An 18,653-nucleotide genomic window follows, 5' to 3' on the forward strand; every position below is an offset into this window, starting at 1 on the left:
TTTAGTGAACTCTGGACTCCTCTTTTCTCATGCGTACTAGCTGATGCTTCTGTACTGTTGTGTGCACTTTCTACAGTTCTCTGCCTACAGGCCTAATGCATGCATATAAATTAGTGTAACTTGTGAATACTACCTAATTTACATTCATATTTAACAATTCTGTGAATAGTTTGCTGTAATTAAAAATAAATGTTAGCTGTTCTAGCCATAAGATCATCCTCATGAAAGGAATAGTATCTTTATGTATTGTAAAGCTATCATTACCTGTGACACATACTCAACGGGTCTGGTCCTGTTCTCTTAGTTGACAGAACATATATTAAGTGCCTACTATATGCTGCATACTTTGTTAGTTTCTAGGCTTGTAAGAGATGGGGATGATGGGACAAAGGTAAGTAACAAATTTACAAAGTCTACTAAGGGAAGGAGAAACAATTTGAATATAGGATCGTGGGAACCTGGAAGAGGGGTATTGAACTTAACTCCGGGACTTTAGGGATCTTGAATTATGAGTAACCCCATAAATAAGAGAAACTTAGGCAGGAGGAACTGTGTAAGTAAAGGCACAGTGGCATAACTTGATACATGTTGGGAACTCATGACTTCTACAGAAGAGACAAGACAGAGGCATGGGCTGTTGTGCAGTGTTTATTTTCCTGAGGCAGTTAGGCTTTAGCCTTTGATTAGAGGGGAGCCATTGAGTTTTAAGCAGGGACATGACACGGTCCAACCAAAGTTTTGGGGATCTTTGGGTAGAGTTTCAGACAAAACAGCCTTTGGCCATTGTGAGCAAAATTATTTCTCCTCAATGTCTGAGATTGGTGGAAATAAGAAATGTCTGGGCTGAACAATCCAGGGGCCCCCGAGGAAGCATATTCACAATTTACAGTTTGCAAACATAAGGAAAGCTAATGCTGCACAATAGTTCAAAGCTGGACTTTTGAGCGAGCAACTTTGTTTCCTATTGGGTCCTTACCAGCCCCGACACCTTGAGACAGCTACCCAAGCTCTTTTGAGCCTCCGTTTTCTCTAGAACACCAGCATTGCAATTATACCTCTACCACAGCAGAATTGCGAGGGGATCGTGAAACTGAGACCCTTAGTTGAGTGCCTAAACTAGTAAGCCCTGTGCTCAGAAAGAGTGGTTATTTGGTTGGGATAAAGGGTGCACCAAGTAGCCCGGCTGGAAACAAAGCCTACCAAACCCACTCTAAGGGAAAGAGAGGAGGGGCTGGGCGCCTAGCCTTTCCATTTCCTGTTGCTGCTGGCGAGAGCCTGTGCCCCTTGCAAGCAGCGGTGGGTGATCTTAAGTTGCCCCAAGGGTCCGCCAGGAATCTGTCTGAACTGAGGCGGGGAGGGCTCAGGGGAAGTTGGCAGACTCGCGGGGAAGAGGAGAAGCTGGGTCCGGGCCCCAGAAGCTCGGTGGCGAAACTTTTTGACGCCTTCTATTTAAAGTCGTGGGGCTCGCCCGCCCCCCGGGCCGGGAACCCGAGCCGCTCCGCCGGGGCCAGAGGCGCAGTCAGAGGGAGAACACCAGGCGCGGCGCGGGCGGCTCCGGCTCCGGTCTGGCCCGGGAAAGACGCGATGGCGAGTAGCGACAGCAACCACGTCGCCGAGAGCTCTCTCGGCTCCGACGGGGACGAGGAGGCGACTCGAGCGCTGGAGACCGAGGAGGAGTCAGAGGGCGAGGAGGATGAGACGGCCACGGAGTCGGAGGAGGAGCCGGACGCCAGGTAGCGAGTGCGCCTCTCAGGCTCGCAGCCCGAGCGCGGCCCGGGGCCTGGCAAGGCGGCCCTGGCCAGGGCAAGTGCTTCTCAGCGCGACTCCACAGTCTTCGTTTTTCTCTTCTCCAGTTCATTTCCCTCCAGCTAAGTACTTTCCTTCTGGAGGCGCAGCCCTGGTTAAGAACTTAAAGGTGAAGGTGCCTGATGTCAGCTGGAGTGACAGGCCCGCCTGCAGCAAAGTTATCCCTCCTGCCCCCGCCCCTCCTTCATGACCCCCTCCCCTCCCAGCCCCACCTCCTTGTGTCTTGCTCTTGTTTGTTTATTCCTGGGAATTTGCTTGGGGTCCTGTTTAACTGCAGAGTGTGGGGAAACGCTGACTTTTCGCCCAAGGCAGACGAACAGTCTTCAAAGCCTGAGCTCGAGAAGGGGATCTGGGTAGGGGTGGGGGTGGCAGAAGCTGCTCTGGAATCTTCAAATGACTGGAGGTCTCATGGTTGTCTAGTTCTGGTCTAGGCTGCTACAAGGGGACTTTATTTTGGTACAAAATCCCATAAATTCTTTGGAGAAAAGCATGAGTTTCTGTAACCCTTGTTCTAAAAATCCTGCTTTTTTTTTTTCATGGTCCAAAATATCAACGTTTCAATGAATGTAAGTGCAGTTAGGTAATACTTATAAAAATATGGTTTCCCCTCCATTTGAATCTTCCTCTTGCCTCCCTTCATGGAGGCCCTAAAGTGAGATTAGTAGGAATCATCTCCTCTCTATTTAGATTGGCTTCTACTTTTACTGTTCTCTTTGGGTGTGGGTTTTGTTTTGTTGGGTGTTATTCTTTTTATTTGAGTATGGGTATTTTTTATGTTTATCATGTCTGTAAGTCATGTCTGTTCCCATTTGTATTATGTCAATAGAAAGGCCTACTTCATAGGTGACAGATGTGTGTACAAAAGCATTTCAGAATGTCCACCTTACCCAAAGTTAAAAGTGCTGCCCAAAGTCAACAGAGCTCAAGTTCTGATTGACTAGGGTGGCATTGATTAGGGCGAACGGTCAAGTCCGATAAGTCTAGAATATTGGTCACATATTTACCAATCAACTACCAAGTGGGGATGCAAGCACAGTCCCTATCCTCAAGGACTTTTGGAAGAAGTTAGCAATATGGGGAGTACGACGCTGTGTACTAAGTAAGTGAGAGGGTTGGGGAGGACAGAGAGTTCTGTGGAAGGTCAGAAGAGAGTGTATGCATCTGTGACTTTGCCTAAACAAGTAAAAGTGGGCACGACCTGGACGCCTTCCAGTGAGCAGGAGATGCAGACAGGAAAAGCAGGAGAGAAAGCACCTGTGGGAAATGGAACAAGCAAGAGGGAATATCGATTGAGAAGGGGAAATCAGTCAATCCCAGACTTTATGACCTTTTTCTCTTGATGGTGTCTGGGATCCTCCTTTCCTTGCCCAACCTTAATTTACCACTATTCCCCCCCTCCCGATTTTCCACCCCAAGAATCTGAAAACTTATTTACTCTAAAATGTGAGCAGCTGACAGTGATTCAAATCCCCAGTTTGGAGTTGCATTGCCCTTTGACAAAGGTCAAAATCTTTAGTTAAAGATGTGATTTATTGGCGGTAAACAGCCTGCTGCCAGATGGTAAGGCGGACACCAGGGCAGGGACCAGAAGGAATAGAATAGAGGGAAACTTGAGGGAATAGGCAGGTGGTGGTGAAGGCCTTGAAAACCATCGCATTTTTTAAAAATTTGGATTTGATGACATTGGGAACAAGGATTCAGTAAACTGAACAGGGTTCAGAAAATCAGACTGGTGTTATTGGAAAATTAGACCCACAGGCATGCTGGAAAGCCGGGTTTGGGAGAGCTCAGATCAGAGAGTCAGTGAGACAGAAAGAAAGGAGATGTCTAGGGATTGAACCACTGTGGGCAAGGGGAACAGGGATTGTAGCTGTAGTTAGAGGTAGGGACACGTCAGTGGGGAGGGACTTCTAGGAGAACTGGGAGACCCCGAATTTCTCCTACCTCAAAGTGTTGTGAGAAATCAAACCATTTTGTTGTGTGTGAGTTGACACACATACAAGTTCTTTTTTCTTCTGAGACTGGGGATGAGAACTTGGCATATTCTCTAATCTACAGGAGTTAAGAATGATGTGCTCTCAGCTTTCCCACCAAAGTTTTAAAGTTACAAGAAGGCTCATTTATTCTATCCCAGTCTCCGTGCTGTGCTTACAAATGTTTTCTCATTTTAAACACTTGCAGCAACACTATGAGGTGATTGTCCAGTTACCGATGAGGAAAATTAGGCTTTATGTAATTTACTGAGAGTATAAGGCAAGTAAATGTAAGAACCAAGGTGTGAGCCTGACTCTGTTTACTCCAAGCTACTTGTAGGCTTTCACTGCCTCCTTCCTTACTGTAGGTGAAACTTGAATGACTCCAACTAACTTCTCCAATTGAAAGATTATTAGAGGAAAAGGAAAGACTTCATCTATTTGAATACTAATGGGAGTTTTTTTCCTTCTTGGGTGGAAGAGTTATCTCTGCATTTTCTCAGAGGTCAGAACCATTCTCAGAAATTGAATTACAAACTGATTTTTTTTTTTTAAATTGAGAGACTCATAAAATTAAATAAATGGAAATAGCCTACTAATAATAATAGAAAGATTGATTATTGCAACTATTTGATGTGCTATTATTAAGCCATTATTAAAATGCTATTTATGAAGATTTCTAACAATATAGAAAATACATATATTGCATTTGAAAAATATTGGATAAATTAGAATAACCTCTCTATAAAATAAAATATGTATTGGAAAAAGGTGATAAAGGTTAACATAATAACATAATAAAGGTTATGGTAAACTTTATTAATCTTAAGTTTTAAAAAGTTAATAGTAGTTGTCTCTGAGTCATAGGATAATAGTTGACTGAAGTTTTTTCTCTATAGCTCTCTGTATTTTTTCAGTTTTTCTATAATGAACAGATACCACATTTTATTATAAGAAAATATAAATTTTATATTTAAAAATTCAAAAGGCAAAAGGCGTAATCTGCTTGTAAGTCTCTCTTTTACCCTCTCAGGAATAGTATATACTCATTTATTTATAGCCACCTTTCTGAATCAAGGGGAAAAAAATCCTTTAATTGCAAAAATGCTTCTCTAGTGTAGGAAAGCTCACCATTGCACATGCCAACACTTACATTAAATCAGAGAAATGTCTTTCTGACATACCATTCAGTGATATGGATATGATACATGTCATGTAGAGCTCTGAGTATGAATTCTATTAGCCATTCATTCTCTCCTTGGCAAACTCCCTATTCTCTATGAGCCCTAATTTTTCTCATCTGTAAAATGGTAGTAATATTACGAATTCATAAGGTTGCCATAAGATTAAATAAACCCTGTGAATGTGTGTAAGCCTGCTTGGCCTTTAGTAGATTCTGAATACATTTTTGGTTTCTTATATCCCTTCAGATGATGAATCATTGGTAGCAAAGCTTTTCTTTTTGCCCACTATTCATCAGTGAAGGGAGAGGGATGGTCTTAGTTTTCAATATGAATAATGATCCTAATTCCACTTTGACTTTCCTGTATTCATTCATTCACTAAACATTCCTGGAATGCCTACTAATTTCCATGGACTATGCAAGGAGCTGGAGGAAAATGACTGAGAATCCATTACTGTCCGCAGAGTGTTCACATTCTAGGGGGAAAAAACAGAAAAATATAGTTATGTCATTAACTTGTACAAGCTTTGAGGAAGAAAAGGCCTTGTATGAAGCACTTCAGAGTATGAAGGAAGTGCAGGGACCCGCCCTGCCTGGAAGGATTGGGGAAGGAAGGCTGCATTAGGGGACTTTGGAGCAGAGTCTTCACTCATAATGAAGGGCCCAGAGGGCTTGCAGTTTCTGGATATCAGAAAAATATTTTTGAGTGTTAAAACTTCATATAAAAGTTGTATATAGAAAGCAGCTCTGTTAAAACCCAGTGATTTTTGAGCTGGGTGAGGCTTTAGAAATATTTTTTCCCAACTAACTCTTTCACAGACTCAGAAACTGAGTGTCAGGAGACATTTGTTAAAAGTCACACAACTAATCAGTGGCAGAATTAGGATTCGATCCAGGTGCCTGGATTCCAATCTCATGTTTGTTAGTTTATTCATTCAACAACTATTTATTGAACTCCTACTGTGTGCCAGGCACTTTCTAGGCACAAAAGAAACTGCAGTGAACACAATTAACAAAGTCCCTGCCCTCCTTGGAGTGACTTTCCCGTTTGGGGAGACAAACAAACAAATATGTAACACGGCAGGTGGCAATAAGAGATAGGAGGACAAATACAGTAGGATAAGGGTTATGCTGTTTTGGATAAGGTGGTGAGGAAAGCCTTTCTGAGGAGCCGACAGTTGAGACGAGACTGAAGGAATGAATGTTCTCGGCAAAGGAAGAGCTGGGCAAGGGCACTGAGGCAGGAATGTATGTGGCTTGTCTGAGGAACACAAGGAAGTCAGGTTGCTGGAGCAGAGTAAATATGGGTGCGGGGGGGGAGTACTGGGAGATGAGTCTATAAAGTAGTTGAGTTGCAGATCACATAGGATTTTGTAGGCCATGGTGAGGACTTCAAAGTTTATTCTGAGTGAACTAGGAAGCTGTGTTCTAGCTACCATACCACTCAGGGTTTAAAAACAAAGCAAAACATGGTGACTGCAGTATTTCCTTAAATAGTGTGCGCCTATACAGTCATGCATTTCTTCAACTAACATTTATTGAATACCTTCTATGTGCCAAACAGTATGCTAAATGTTTGAAACGCATAATCTTCTTTATGGAAGGCTATATAAATAGACAATAGCTGTTTGTTTTTATTTTCTGACTGTAGACCAATGAAGCCTGTATGGGAAATCTCTTAGTATTTCCCATAGGTCACTTAGAAATTTTTCAGTATTTTTGTTTTGGATCATTTTCTGTTGGTGAATTTTAATTTCTCTATTGAAGCACAGAGGATTTTTGCCACAGCAGTACTCAAAACTTAAAAATCACTTTCAATTGCAGCTTTGTCATTGCTTGTAAAAAAATAAGTCTGTCTAAGCTGATAGAACTAAAATTATTAGGAGCATTTACATTTAACTAATCATTGTGGGAAACCTTTTGGAAGGTGAAGAGAGTTGTAAGTGGTTTCTGTTATCAGTACAGAGCACTCTGTTTCCATGTATCTATTTATATGTCTTCCCCGGCTGTGCTTACCTAGGTGTTTTGACAAGTGTGTTATTTGAGCCAGCCTTCTTTTAAGGTCAGTAGAAAGAGCTGAGATGGGAGGGGTGACTGCTCAGGATACCAGAGACTGAGGGAGGAGAGGCTAAAACAGAGGCACTTGTAGCCAGCAATTGAAGAGCTATTTAAGTGTTGGCTGCATGGGTATTACATGTCCTTGGTAAGACTTTGATTCAACATAGGGGACTACAGTAATGGTTGGAATTACTTTTTTCTTTAAAACATCAGACCTGCTAAAGTGTAGAAGATATTGACTGATAACATTTTGCAAAAAAAAAAAAAAAAGAAAAGAAAACCCCAAACTTTTATTCCTTGGGTATTCTGAACTTAGGCTTAATGAATGCCTTGACTCAATTCAGACAAGATAACCAAACTCCCCTTCCTGCCAAAACTTAGAGAATCAGGTACAAGAGAGTGGATGTGGTTTGTACCTAATATAGTAAATCTTTGGTTTAGCCCAGTATTATCTGATAGAAATAAGATGTCACCACATAAAAAACAAATGAAGGATAAAAACCACATGATCATATCAATAAATACAGAAAAAACATTTGATAAAATCCAGCACCCATTTGTGTTAAAAACTCTCAGGTAAGGAGAGGAAACAGCTAATAGAGGAAACAAAACCAAATGTAGTAAAGGCCGTATATGAGAAACCCACTGCCAGCATCACACTCAATGGGTAAAAAATACAAGTGTTCCCCTTAAGATCAGGAACAAGACCTCTCTTATTCAACTAGTACTGGATGTCCTAGCCACAGCAATCAGACAATAAAAAGAAATAAAAACATCCAAATTAAAAAGGAAGAAGTAAAACTGTCATTATTTACAGATGACATAATACTGTGCATAGAGAACACTAAAGGTTCCACCAAGAAAATGCTAGAACTAATAAGTGAATTCAGTAAAGTAGCAGGATACAAAATTAATATCCAGAAATCCATTGCATTTTTATATCTGAAAGAGAAAACTAAGAAAACAATCCTATTTATAATTGCTTCAAAAAGAATAAAATACTGAGGAATAAATTTAACCAAGAATGTACTCAGAAAAGTATAAAACAAGAAAGAAATTAAAGAAGATACAAATATGTGGAAGCATATATGGTGTTCATGAATAGGAAGAATTAACATAAGTAAAATGTCCATACCACCCAAAGCAACCTAGATATTCAACATAATTCCTATCAAGATTCCAATGATGTATTTCACAGAAATAAAAAAAAAATGTTCCAAAAACTTATATGGAACTACAAAAGACACTGAATAGCAACAGCAATCTTGAGAAAGAAGAACAAAGTTGGAGAAATCATGCTACCTAATATCAAACTGTATCAAACTCTACTCTAAGGCCACAGTAATCAAACCAGCATAGTAATGGCATAAAAACAGACACATAGATCAATGGGACAGAATAGGGAGCCCAGAAATAAACCCATGCCTTTATAGTCAATTAATATTTGAAAGAGGAGGAAAGCACATACAATGGATGAAAGATAGTTTATTCAATAAATGGTGTTGAGAAAATTAGATAGATACATGCAGAGAAATGAAACTAGACCACCTTCTCATGCCACACACAAGAATAAATTCAAAATGGATTAAAGTCTTATATATTAGACTTAAAACTATAAAAATCCTACAAGAAAACATAGGCAGTAAAACCTCGGACATTGCTCTTAGCGGTATTTTTTCTGATACATCTCTTCACAAAAGGGAAGAAAAAGAAAAAATAAATGAGACTACATCAAACTAAAAAGATTTTGCACAGCAAAGGAAACCCATAAACAAAATAAAAAGACAGCCCATAGAATGGGAAGACATATTTGCTAATACATCTGATAAGGGGTTAATCTCCAACATTTATAAAGAACTTTTAAAACTCATCACCAAAAAAAATCCAATTAAAAAATGGGCAAAGGACCCACATAGACACTTCTTCCAAGAGGAATAACAGATGGCCAATAGACATGAAAAGATGTTCAACATCACTAATCATCAGAGGATGAAAATTAAAACCACAATGAGATATCACCTCACACCAGTCAGAATGGTTATCATCAATAAATCAACAAACAACAAGTGCTGGTGAGGATGTGGAGAAAAGGGAACCCTTTTGAACTGTTGGTGGGAATGCAGACTGGTGCAGACACTATGAAAAGCTGTGTGGACTTACTTCAAAAAATTAAAAATGGGACTGCCTCATGACCCAGTGATTCCACTTCTGGGAATTTATCCAAAGAAACCCAAAACACTAATTTGAAAGAATATACATCTATGTTCATTACAGCATTATTTACAATAGCCAAGATTTGAAAGTAGCCCAAGTGTCCATTTATAGATGAGTGGATAAAACAGCTATGGTACATTTACACAGTGGACTACTTACTACTCAGCTATAAAAAAGAAGAAATTTTTGTCCTTTGCAACAGTATGGATGGACCTGGAGAACATTATGCTAAGTGAAATAAGCCAGCCAGAAAAAGACAAATACCATATGATGTAACTCATAGGTGGAATCTAAGGAACACACTGAACTAACAAGCAAAATAGAGACAGACTCATAGATAGAGAGCAGCCTGACAGCTCTGGGCATGGGGTTGAGGGGTGCAGGGATCAAGCAAAAAAAAAAAGGAAAAAAACTCATGGACATGGACAGTGGTGTGCTGATTGCAAGGGGAGGGGTATGGGTGGAGGTGGAGGAAGTTTAAGGGAGATAAATGGTCATGGAAAAAATACAATTAAAAATAATTAAAATTAAAAAAATATGAGCTATATTTGTTATTTTAAGTTTTCTAATAGACACATAAAAAAGTAAAAAGAAAGAGATAAAATTGATTGTAATATTTTATTTAACCCCATATCCAAAGCATTATCATTTCAACATGTAATCAACATAAAAAGTATTCATGGGTTATTTTATATTTTTTGTGCTAAGTCTGAAATTTGATATGTGCTTTACATTTATAGCACATCTTAATTCCCCCATCTACGTACATTTCAAGCACTCAGTAGCCACATGTGGCTAGTGGCTGCTGTATTGGACAATGCAAGCCTGATAATTACTAGAAATTCATTAGCTTCACAGGAACCCAAAGAACTGCTCCATTGATGATGAGTTCTATCTGCTGGTCTCATGCTAGGCACCCGGGACATAAAAGTGACTGCATAGCACAAATGCTTCTATCAAGGAATGTACAGTCAGGTGAGGAGAGGCAATTAACTCCAACACAATGTCCTAAGTACTATGCTAATGATAGTAACAAAGAAATAGGGAAAAGACATGAATTCTTCTTAAAATGAGATTTAGGTTTTGTAGAGATGGTACTACAGCTGGGCACAGTATATGCTTAGATATTTCTTCAGTTCCTGGTTCCAGCTCTTGTGCTACTTATTGCTGCTCTGAGCTTTCTTTTTCTCATCCAGAGTCACTCAGTATTTCTAGGACTGAGAATATTTGTACAATGAATAAATGGATAGATAAATACATGAACAAATGAGTGGGCAAGTAGATGTTAAGTCATCACTAGTCTTGCAAGAAGCAAATTTAGTTGGAATGTTGAACCTGTTAGATTAGGTAGAATTTCTTTGGTTTTGGCCATTTGTTTACCAGGGATTGACAATATCCAGGGACTCTGAAAGCACAGTAGCTTGAAGGGGACAGTGATAAGTACTGAGGGATTGTTCAATTAGTGTGTCTGCAGTCATCATTCCCGCCTTCTGTGACTTGTCAGAAAGCCTCCCCTGGACAGACACTTTTAGGCAGATCCTAGGTAGAAGGATAAGAATAGGCTTTGCTTTTTACCCAGAGAAAAGTCTGTCAGGCAGACTGGGGTGTATTTAGTTCCAAAATTTCACATCCTAATCTGATAAAGTCCAAGATATGTGGGAAGATTAGTTGATGCTGCTGTTCAGTCTAACAGACTCTGAATACTCAAAGCCTTCTCGTGGCCATTATGTTTTCTTAGTTTGGGTATGCTTCTCTTTAAAAGATAATTTACACACTAACCAGGAATCTACATTCACCACAAATTTCCGTTTAAGGGCTGATTTCACTAGGGTGCTTGAAATTGTTGAGTTGTAAATAAAATTAATTTGCTCCTGTTATGACTTGGTTAAATTAACATTTCTTAAGTGGAGCCCAGGGTACCCAATGGTGACCCTCTGTTTGACCAGTGACCACAAGAGAAACCCAAATAGGGAAGTTTGTTACTCATAAGTCCTGGAGTAGTATACAGCATACCTCGGGGAGCCACACCGGGAGGCCAAGCAGAGTGCGGGCAGACAGACTGACAGGACCTGGGATATGTGCCTTTATTAGGGTTCATGAATGGGGTGCTTTGGGGTTTCCAGGCTAAGTCTGGATAGGCCAATTCAAACCAGAATGAGCAGGGTTTCGGTAAGGCCACAGGGAGTAGTGTAGCTAAGGGGCACACAAGTGGACGATACTGGAAGGCCGTGTGGGGGTGACTGTTGATCACAAGGACTGTTAGAGAAGTCATATCAGGAGCTTACATTTGCTTGTGGCTCTGCCTGTTATCTGGGGCATGAACTTCCACGAGGGGTCTAGTGTCAGCTTAGGACCCCACAAGGCCACTTGGCCAAACAAAATGGATGCAGAGCCAGCTTAGGTAAACTCATGACACCTCCAATTTCAAAAACGCATCCATTGTAAGAAAAGAGGTTCATTCATTCAACAAATACTTATCCAGGGCCTACTCCGTGTGAAGCAATGTAAATGGAGAGTGAGTAAATAAAACAGTGTTTCTAATCTTTACAGAGTTTGGGCCCACATTGACCAAATAATACGTAAGTAATGAGTATTACTTACTCATTACTCAGTGAAACAAATGCACTGGTGAAATAATTGGGCAAGGGAAGCTGAGGCAGGGGTCTCCTGGGACCGTGGCTTTTCATGCCCCAGTCCCTGAAGCCTCCTTCTTCACCCCCTGGGAGCTTTCTGTCAGTCCCCAGGTCTGTCCTGTTAGCACTCCTCTATTGGCTTACAGCAAAAGGTTTCACTGTCCTGTGACTCGAGTCTGGCAGGAAAGCCTAGCTGTTGATGACACTTATCCTAGAAGGAATGTTACCGTCATATCCCTGACTCGCTTATGTTTCTGACGAGTGAGCGGAGACACAGAGAAGGGAAGGGAAACCAACACTCACTCAAGGAATAGCTACTCTATTTCAAGCACTATCACTTGTTGTTTTGAGTAATTTTCACAATAGCTCTATGTTATAGACATGGTTTTCATCTCCATTTTTTTGGAGACAAAATGGAGGCTTAGCAATACTGAGCACTTCACCTAATGTTAGACAGCCAGTAAGTAAGCTAGTCTAGTGGCAGATGTGTGTGTGTATGTATGTGTATACTGTGTACATACACATTTGTTCTTTATTAGCCAATTTCTTTTTTTAATTTGAGTATAAATTTAATTTAAAAAACATTTTTTCTATTTACTTCTAATTTTAAAAGCAAAGCATAGAAGACCCAGGAAATCTATGTAGCAGCTAATCCTGACCAGGCACTTGGCTATATTAAGTTCCCTAATGCGTAATAGGGAGAGCAGATCTTATATTTAAAAATAGATATTAGGCAATCCAGTGTGATTAATTTTCATAAGATCAAACATAGTAACACCAGACTAACTTCTCCAAATGCTTTATGGGATGATATGATGACTGTTCAATAGGTATTTACCATAATATCTATAAAATTCAGATTCTGTGTTTAATGGACACAATTTGTATTGGATTTAGCATGGCATACTTAGAAATTTTCATATCTAGTTTTGTTTTGTTTTGTTTTTTTATTTAAAGAGAGAATGAAGAGAAGAGAGACAGACAATGGTCTTTGCCTCTTCTTAGAGTTTTGGAGTCATAAAGATGGGTTTCAGTCAATCACCTCTTCATCCTGCACCATTTTGGGCATAAACTAGGCTCCAATGCAAAAACACCTGATGGGACTGGAAAAAAACCCCTAGATTATCGTTCTGGCTCTGCCACTTACTGTGTATCTTAGGGCAAAAATACTTACCTATTACAGCTTTCAAGGCTCTACCTGACCTACTTATATCTCTCAGCTCATCTCATACCATTCTACTATGTTCACTACATTCCAGCCATTCTTGGTTCTTTCTGAGTCTCCAATATGCTAAGCCTGTTCCTGCATCCAGGTCTTTGCACTTGTTTTCTCTCCCTGGAGCTCTTCCTCCCCAAAGCCACTCTTCGGGTTTCAGAGTAAATATTGTTGCCAGTCCAAAGTCTGTGAACCTGGCATTTCAAAAAGCCAAAACTCAGAATGGTCAGAGTTTAGAGTAAGGAAATGTTTATGGATTGAAAAGGTGCCAAAGATGAGAGACCTAGCAGCTCCTCAAATCCATCTTAAGGAAGTACACAGTTCAGGCTTCTTTTATGTCAAAGAAAAGGAAAATGGGAAGAGCTGTTTTTGTAAAACCTCAAGCCCCAAGCAGAAATCCTCTAATGATTGACGTCTAAAGGAGCTATCAGCCTGAAGGCCATGAGAACAATGCAGGCCTGAACAAGATGGAGTCAGAGAGACTGTGCGTTTCACTCTGTTATAATGCCACTTTCTTAAAGAGGCTTTCAAGCACCCTGCCTAAGGGGCTCTCTTCACATCTATCACATCACATTGTTTCCTATTTCACATTGCTCTTCATAGCACCTATCACTATGTGAAATGGCATCTTTTTAAAATTTATTGTCACTAGAGAAGAAGCTCCATGAGAGCAGGGGCCTTGCTTCTCTTCTCTGCTGCATCTCCAGCAGCTAGAACACAGTGTCTGGCACACAGCAGGTGCTTAACAAATGGTTGTTGAATGAATTAGTGATTGAGTCTTACCACAAAACATTTCATCTTAGGATCTCAGGGTTTCTTCTCTCAAATCTGTCCCACTCATATCTTCACATTCTTAACAAATCATGTTTTTCTTAGGTGCCAAAACAAGGGCAAGGAGAATGAGAACTGAAAAGTGGTCTTTGAATTTAGCAAAATGCAAGTCAACATAGAGAGATTAATAACATAGAATGCAAACTTTTTTCAGAGGGTTAACTGTTTCGTTAACGGTGAAATGGCACCAGGTGTTATTAGTGATTGGACCTTGGTTTAGCAAGCTTAGTACTTGAGTTCTGGCTAAGAAAGAATTCAGAGGCAAGACTCAAATACAAGCAAAAATTTATTTAGAAAGTTACAGAGGTAGAAATGAGCCCTGGAAAATGAGCCAGCTGGGCGGCATGGGCTCAGGAAACAAGTTACAGAGGCAAATGAATGGAGCTTAGGAAAAAGAAAGCAAAGAGACACACCTAAAGGGAAAAGGCCTGGAGGGGAGAGAGAGAGAGAGTGAGTGAGCACGCAAGTGCTTGGTCCTTTGTCCTGAGGGTTTTTATCCTCTCTTTAAAGGCAAGGATCTTAGGAGATGTCCCAGGGGAGGACCTGAATAGAGTATTAATCAGCTTTCCAGATGTGTACTTTAGAGGTTGTGGTCTCTATTGTTTGGTTGGCACCAGGTCAGGGAGTTATTAGTCATCACAGTAGGTCCTGGTGTCAGCCATGGCATCAACCTGCCTGGCTTTGCTGCTTTTCTGGACCTGGAGCTGAAAAACAACTGAGGCTTAGACGTTATCTCTAGTTTGACCAAAATCTGCGTCTGTGGTCAACAGACCCAAAGCTTTGTTTCTCAGATTACTTGGTGCAGGTCAGAGCCTCACTGAGGGGGTGGTCCTGCAAGGATTTGCATGGGAGTCATATGAGGCTATTCTCTGGCCTTCATGTTTCTTCCCCAAGAAGAGCTAGCAACATGCCAGGGGAGGAAAGGTCAGGGCAGGGCCTAAACCACATGGCCAGTGATATGCTAGGAGAGGAAAGGTCACCTGCAGGCAAGGTCCTGCCTTACAATTCTTTGTTGCTAGGCACCTGGGGCTTGCAGCCCTGGTGACATTCCATACCTGGCCTATTGTTCCTACTCTGCTCATGCCTGTCTGCCTAGTACAGTTAAAACCTATCAGCATCTGTTTTAGATTGGATTCCCTTTCAAACAAATCTCCTTAAGTATAGGATTTAAGATACTCTCCTGGAAGAAGAAGATATCAGAAAGGGGAAAGTAGGAGCTCAGAAGAGGGGTGAGGGGAAACCAGAGGCAGACTGGCACTACTTTGTGCTCAGTCTGTCTGGCTCAGAGGAGTAAGCCAAGGGTATTAACCAGGAAACTGCAGAAAACTATTTTCTCCAAATCTTTGGCCTCAGAACACTAATAACTCTGAGAGAGAGTGATAGTCTTATTTTCCTGACTCAAAGTTACCACTATTGATACGTGAACTAAACTTGCATGGTAATCAAATGTATAGTTAAATCAGCTGACAGAATTTGGACTCTTAATTCATTTATATACTTAACCCTTTGGAAGAAAATCTTAGTGGAGACCCTAGATACCAACCTCGGTTGACAGGGAGATGCAGTGTTAGGCAGCCTCCATGGCTACAGGACCAAGGCAGAGAGGACTTGCCGGCACCAGAGAATCAGGGCCTTATCATCTGAACAACTTACAAGAATCAGTGGCCTACCTTATCTTAAAGGAAAATAACAAGAAATGGCATCCATTTCCGTGTTTTCTGTCTATTTCTCTCTGCTCCAGTTCCTACTTGCTGCTCAACCTGCCGAAGTTTCCACTTGTGAATCCCAAGAGTTCTCTTGGATTGAATTTGCATAGTTTAAGAGTTTGGAATCATGAATTCAAAACCCAACACTGCCATTGAACAGGTTTCCCTGTGTCAGGAAAGCCTGATGTAAGTGGTGTTCTCTAGACTAGGGGTACTGTCTTGCATTCCAGACTCTGTCTCAGAGTTTTGAGTTGCAATAGAAGCTAACTGTGATTGATTTAACCAGAAAATGACTTTATTCAAAGGGTATTGGTAGCTCACAAAACCATGCCAAGTGTGGAAAAGTAGGCTTTTGTAGCCAGGAACAACCCTTAAAATCATGCCTCAAAAGTGGTCTGGTGAAATATGCAACTCAATTATTAAAAGACCCAGTTTAAAAATGGGCCAATGGTCTGAATAGTTAGTTCTCTAAATTAGAAGATATACAAATGTCCAATGAGCACATGATAAGATACTCAACATCATTAGCCATCGGGAAAATACAAATCAAAACCACAACAAAATATCCCTTCACACCTAGTAGGGTGACTGTAATCAAAAAGGCAATTAGTATGTGCTGGTGAGGATGTAGAAAAATCAGAATATGCTGCTGGTGAGAATGCAAAATTGTACAGCTGCTTTTGGAAAACAATCTGAGAGGACCTGAAACAGTTAAACTTAGAGTTACCATGTGACACAGCAATTCCACTCCTAGGGATGAGTACATACCTATGAAAATGAACACATACGTCTACCTACAGACTTGTACACCAGTGTTCACAAGAGCATTATTTATAATAGCCAAAAAATGTAAACAATTGAAATGTCCACCAACTAATGAATGGGTAAAGAAAACGTAGTATATTCATACGATGGAATATTATTTGGCCATAAAAAGGAATGAGTATGATTTATGCTACAACATGGATAAACCTTGAAAACAGTATTCTAAGTGAAAGAAGACAGACACAAAGGAGAACATATTGTATATTTCCATTTGTGTGAAAAGTCCAGAATGGGCAAATCTGGAGAAACAGAGAGTAGCTTAGTGATTGCCTAGAGCTGAGAAGGCAATGCGGGAAGGATTGGCGGATGATGCTTAAGGGGTGTGAGTTTACCTGGAGGATGATGGAAATGTTCTGAAATTTATTGTGGTGATGGTTGCACAACTCTGTGAATATTCTAAACACCAATAAATCATACACTTTAAATGGTTGAATTGTATGGCATGTGAATTATATCTCAATAAAGCTATGTTATTCTTTTCACTAGTCCTCTGGTGAGGAAAGAGTTGCCATTACTATTGAGCGCTAGATGTCCAATTAGTACTGTCGTCACTTGCACACGCAGCCCGCTATTGCAATAACTGCAGCCTCTGCCATGGCCAGAGACAATGAGGAGCTCTGCGTCTATTTCTTTCATCAGGAGCTCTCAGGTCAGTCTGGGATGGGTGTGAAGGTCATTGCTGGCAGAGTACTTGGCATTGTCAGCTCTGCCTCCTGCAGGACCCACCATGTGGGGAATTCTCCAAATGGGAAGAGAAGTCAGATGGTGGACTGTCAACTAGAACAGCATGGGACACTGGACTAGGCATGTTTCAGGTTTCATTACCTGGTCCTCCGAACATTTAACACATGATGCAGGTTTTACTTTTCTGTAGATATACACAACACATTACTTAAACAATGGAACAAATCAACTAGTTATTATTTCCGTAAAGAACTTAATTGAAAATACACCGCAGAGCAATGACCAAATACAACCATATGAAATTGAAATACCTTTTCCCATTAAATATCAGCTGAATCTCACTATCACTGTTTATTCTAGCTTTGACTTTTCATTTCATGATAAAAATCTTTATCATAAACAAGTCTTTAGGCCTCCACTTGGCCTGTCTTACATATGTTGGTATCTCTGCTGGGGGGTTTCAAAGCCTTATTGAAATCTCTTAACTCTGTGTTTGCTATTATCAGAAAGCTCATTGCCTTCTATTCCTCTTAGTCTGTATACCTAGGTCAGTGCTGCAACTCACCAGCTGGGTGACTCTGACAGTAGTCAGAGAGACATGAGACTCCAGTAATGTCAGAGTCTCTTTTCTGTTCACTTGGAAGTGGAGACATGGATTCTGTTTAGTTAGTTTTAGAAAAGAAGGATTTGGGCAGAGTTCTAAACATTTTGGAGATCTCTTCAGCTTTATTTTGATCTTTGCAATATCTTGTGATAGAATATTGGTTTTTATATTTTTTGAAAATTATTGAACAGTTAATTTTTCTATTCAAAAAAATTTAAATTTACATCTGTAAACTATCCAAGAAGAACATTAGCTAAAATTGCTGGGCATAATTTCGACTCTGAGAGGGTATCCAGAAAAAGAAATGGTAATAAAAGCAGCGAGCCCAGAGTATAGAAGATGGGTGGGGAGGAGATCCAATTCCGAGAGACAGGGAAGGACTCTGAATACAGAATCACCCATGTGAGTTTGAGTTTCGAAAACCTTAGAACAGTTCACCCAAGAGCAGCTACAAGGAATACCTTTGGCTCACAATTCTGTGAGCACACCTTGTTGTCTACCCACATGGAAGAGAGTGAAAGCTATTTGAATATATCCTATCACTCAGTAAGGGCTCCATCCTTCATCAAAGCAGGTTCTGCCAACAACCAAAGGTGAGGTTGTGTTTGCTTCCTTAACCCTTTCTCTTCTCTGGAAAAATAGAGATTGGCAGAGGGATAAGCAATAAAACACCTTTTCAGAAAGTCAGAAGGCTCTGCTTTTTGTTTTTGCTCGCTTATCTTTTAATCTCTGTGGGGAATAATTGTCTCTTCCAAAGAAAAACTAAGACCTCCAAGACAATTCTGTAGACCCTGGGCATGAGGGTGTCACTTGGTAGCAGCCGAGAAACCTGATGGTTTTCCTGTTTCCTCTTTCCTGAGAGGTCTGATACACCTCTTGCCTTTGGATCCCATGAGAAACCTCTGTTTCCTTAAGGTAAA

At 40.5% G+C, this 18,653-nt stretch overlaps 1 protein-coding gene across 1 annotated transcript in view; it reads left to right on the forward strand.

Moving 5' to 3' along the window:
- Positions 1 to 1,443: 1,443 nt before the first annotated feature.
- The window catches only part of CMYA5 (cardiomyopathy associated 5), a 97,788-nt gene continuing 80,578 nt past the window's right edge, over positions 1,444 to 18,653 (forward strand). The window contains exon 1 of the mRNA XM_054578534.1: positions 1,444 to 1,733. Coding sequence (XP_054434509.1) covers positions 1,585 to 1,733 — 149 coding nt within the window. The 5' untranslated portion in view covers positions 1,444 to 1,584. The remainder of the gene's footprint in view (positions 1,734 to 18,653) is intronic.

This window comes from Pteronotus mesoamericanus, unplaced genomic scaffold (assembly GCF_021234165.1).
Source record: "Pteronotus mesoamericanus isolate MK-2021 breed Mesoamerican mustached bat unplaced genomic scaffold, CSHL_Meso_final contig_50, whole genome shotgun sequence".
NCBI lineage: Eukaryota > Metazoa > Chordata > Mammalia > Chiroptera > Mormoopidae > Pteronotus > Pteronotus mesoamericanus.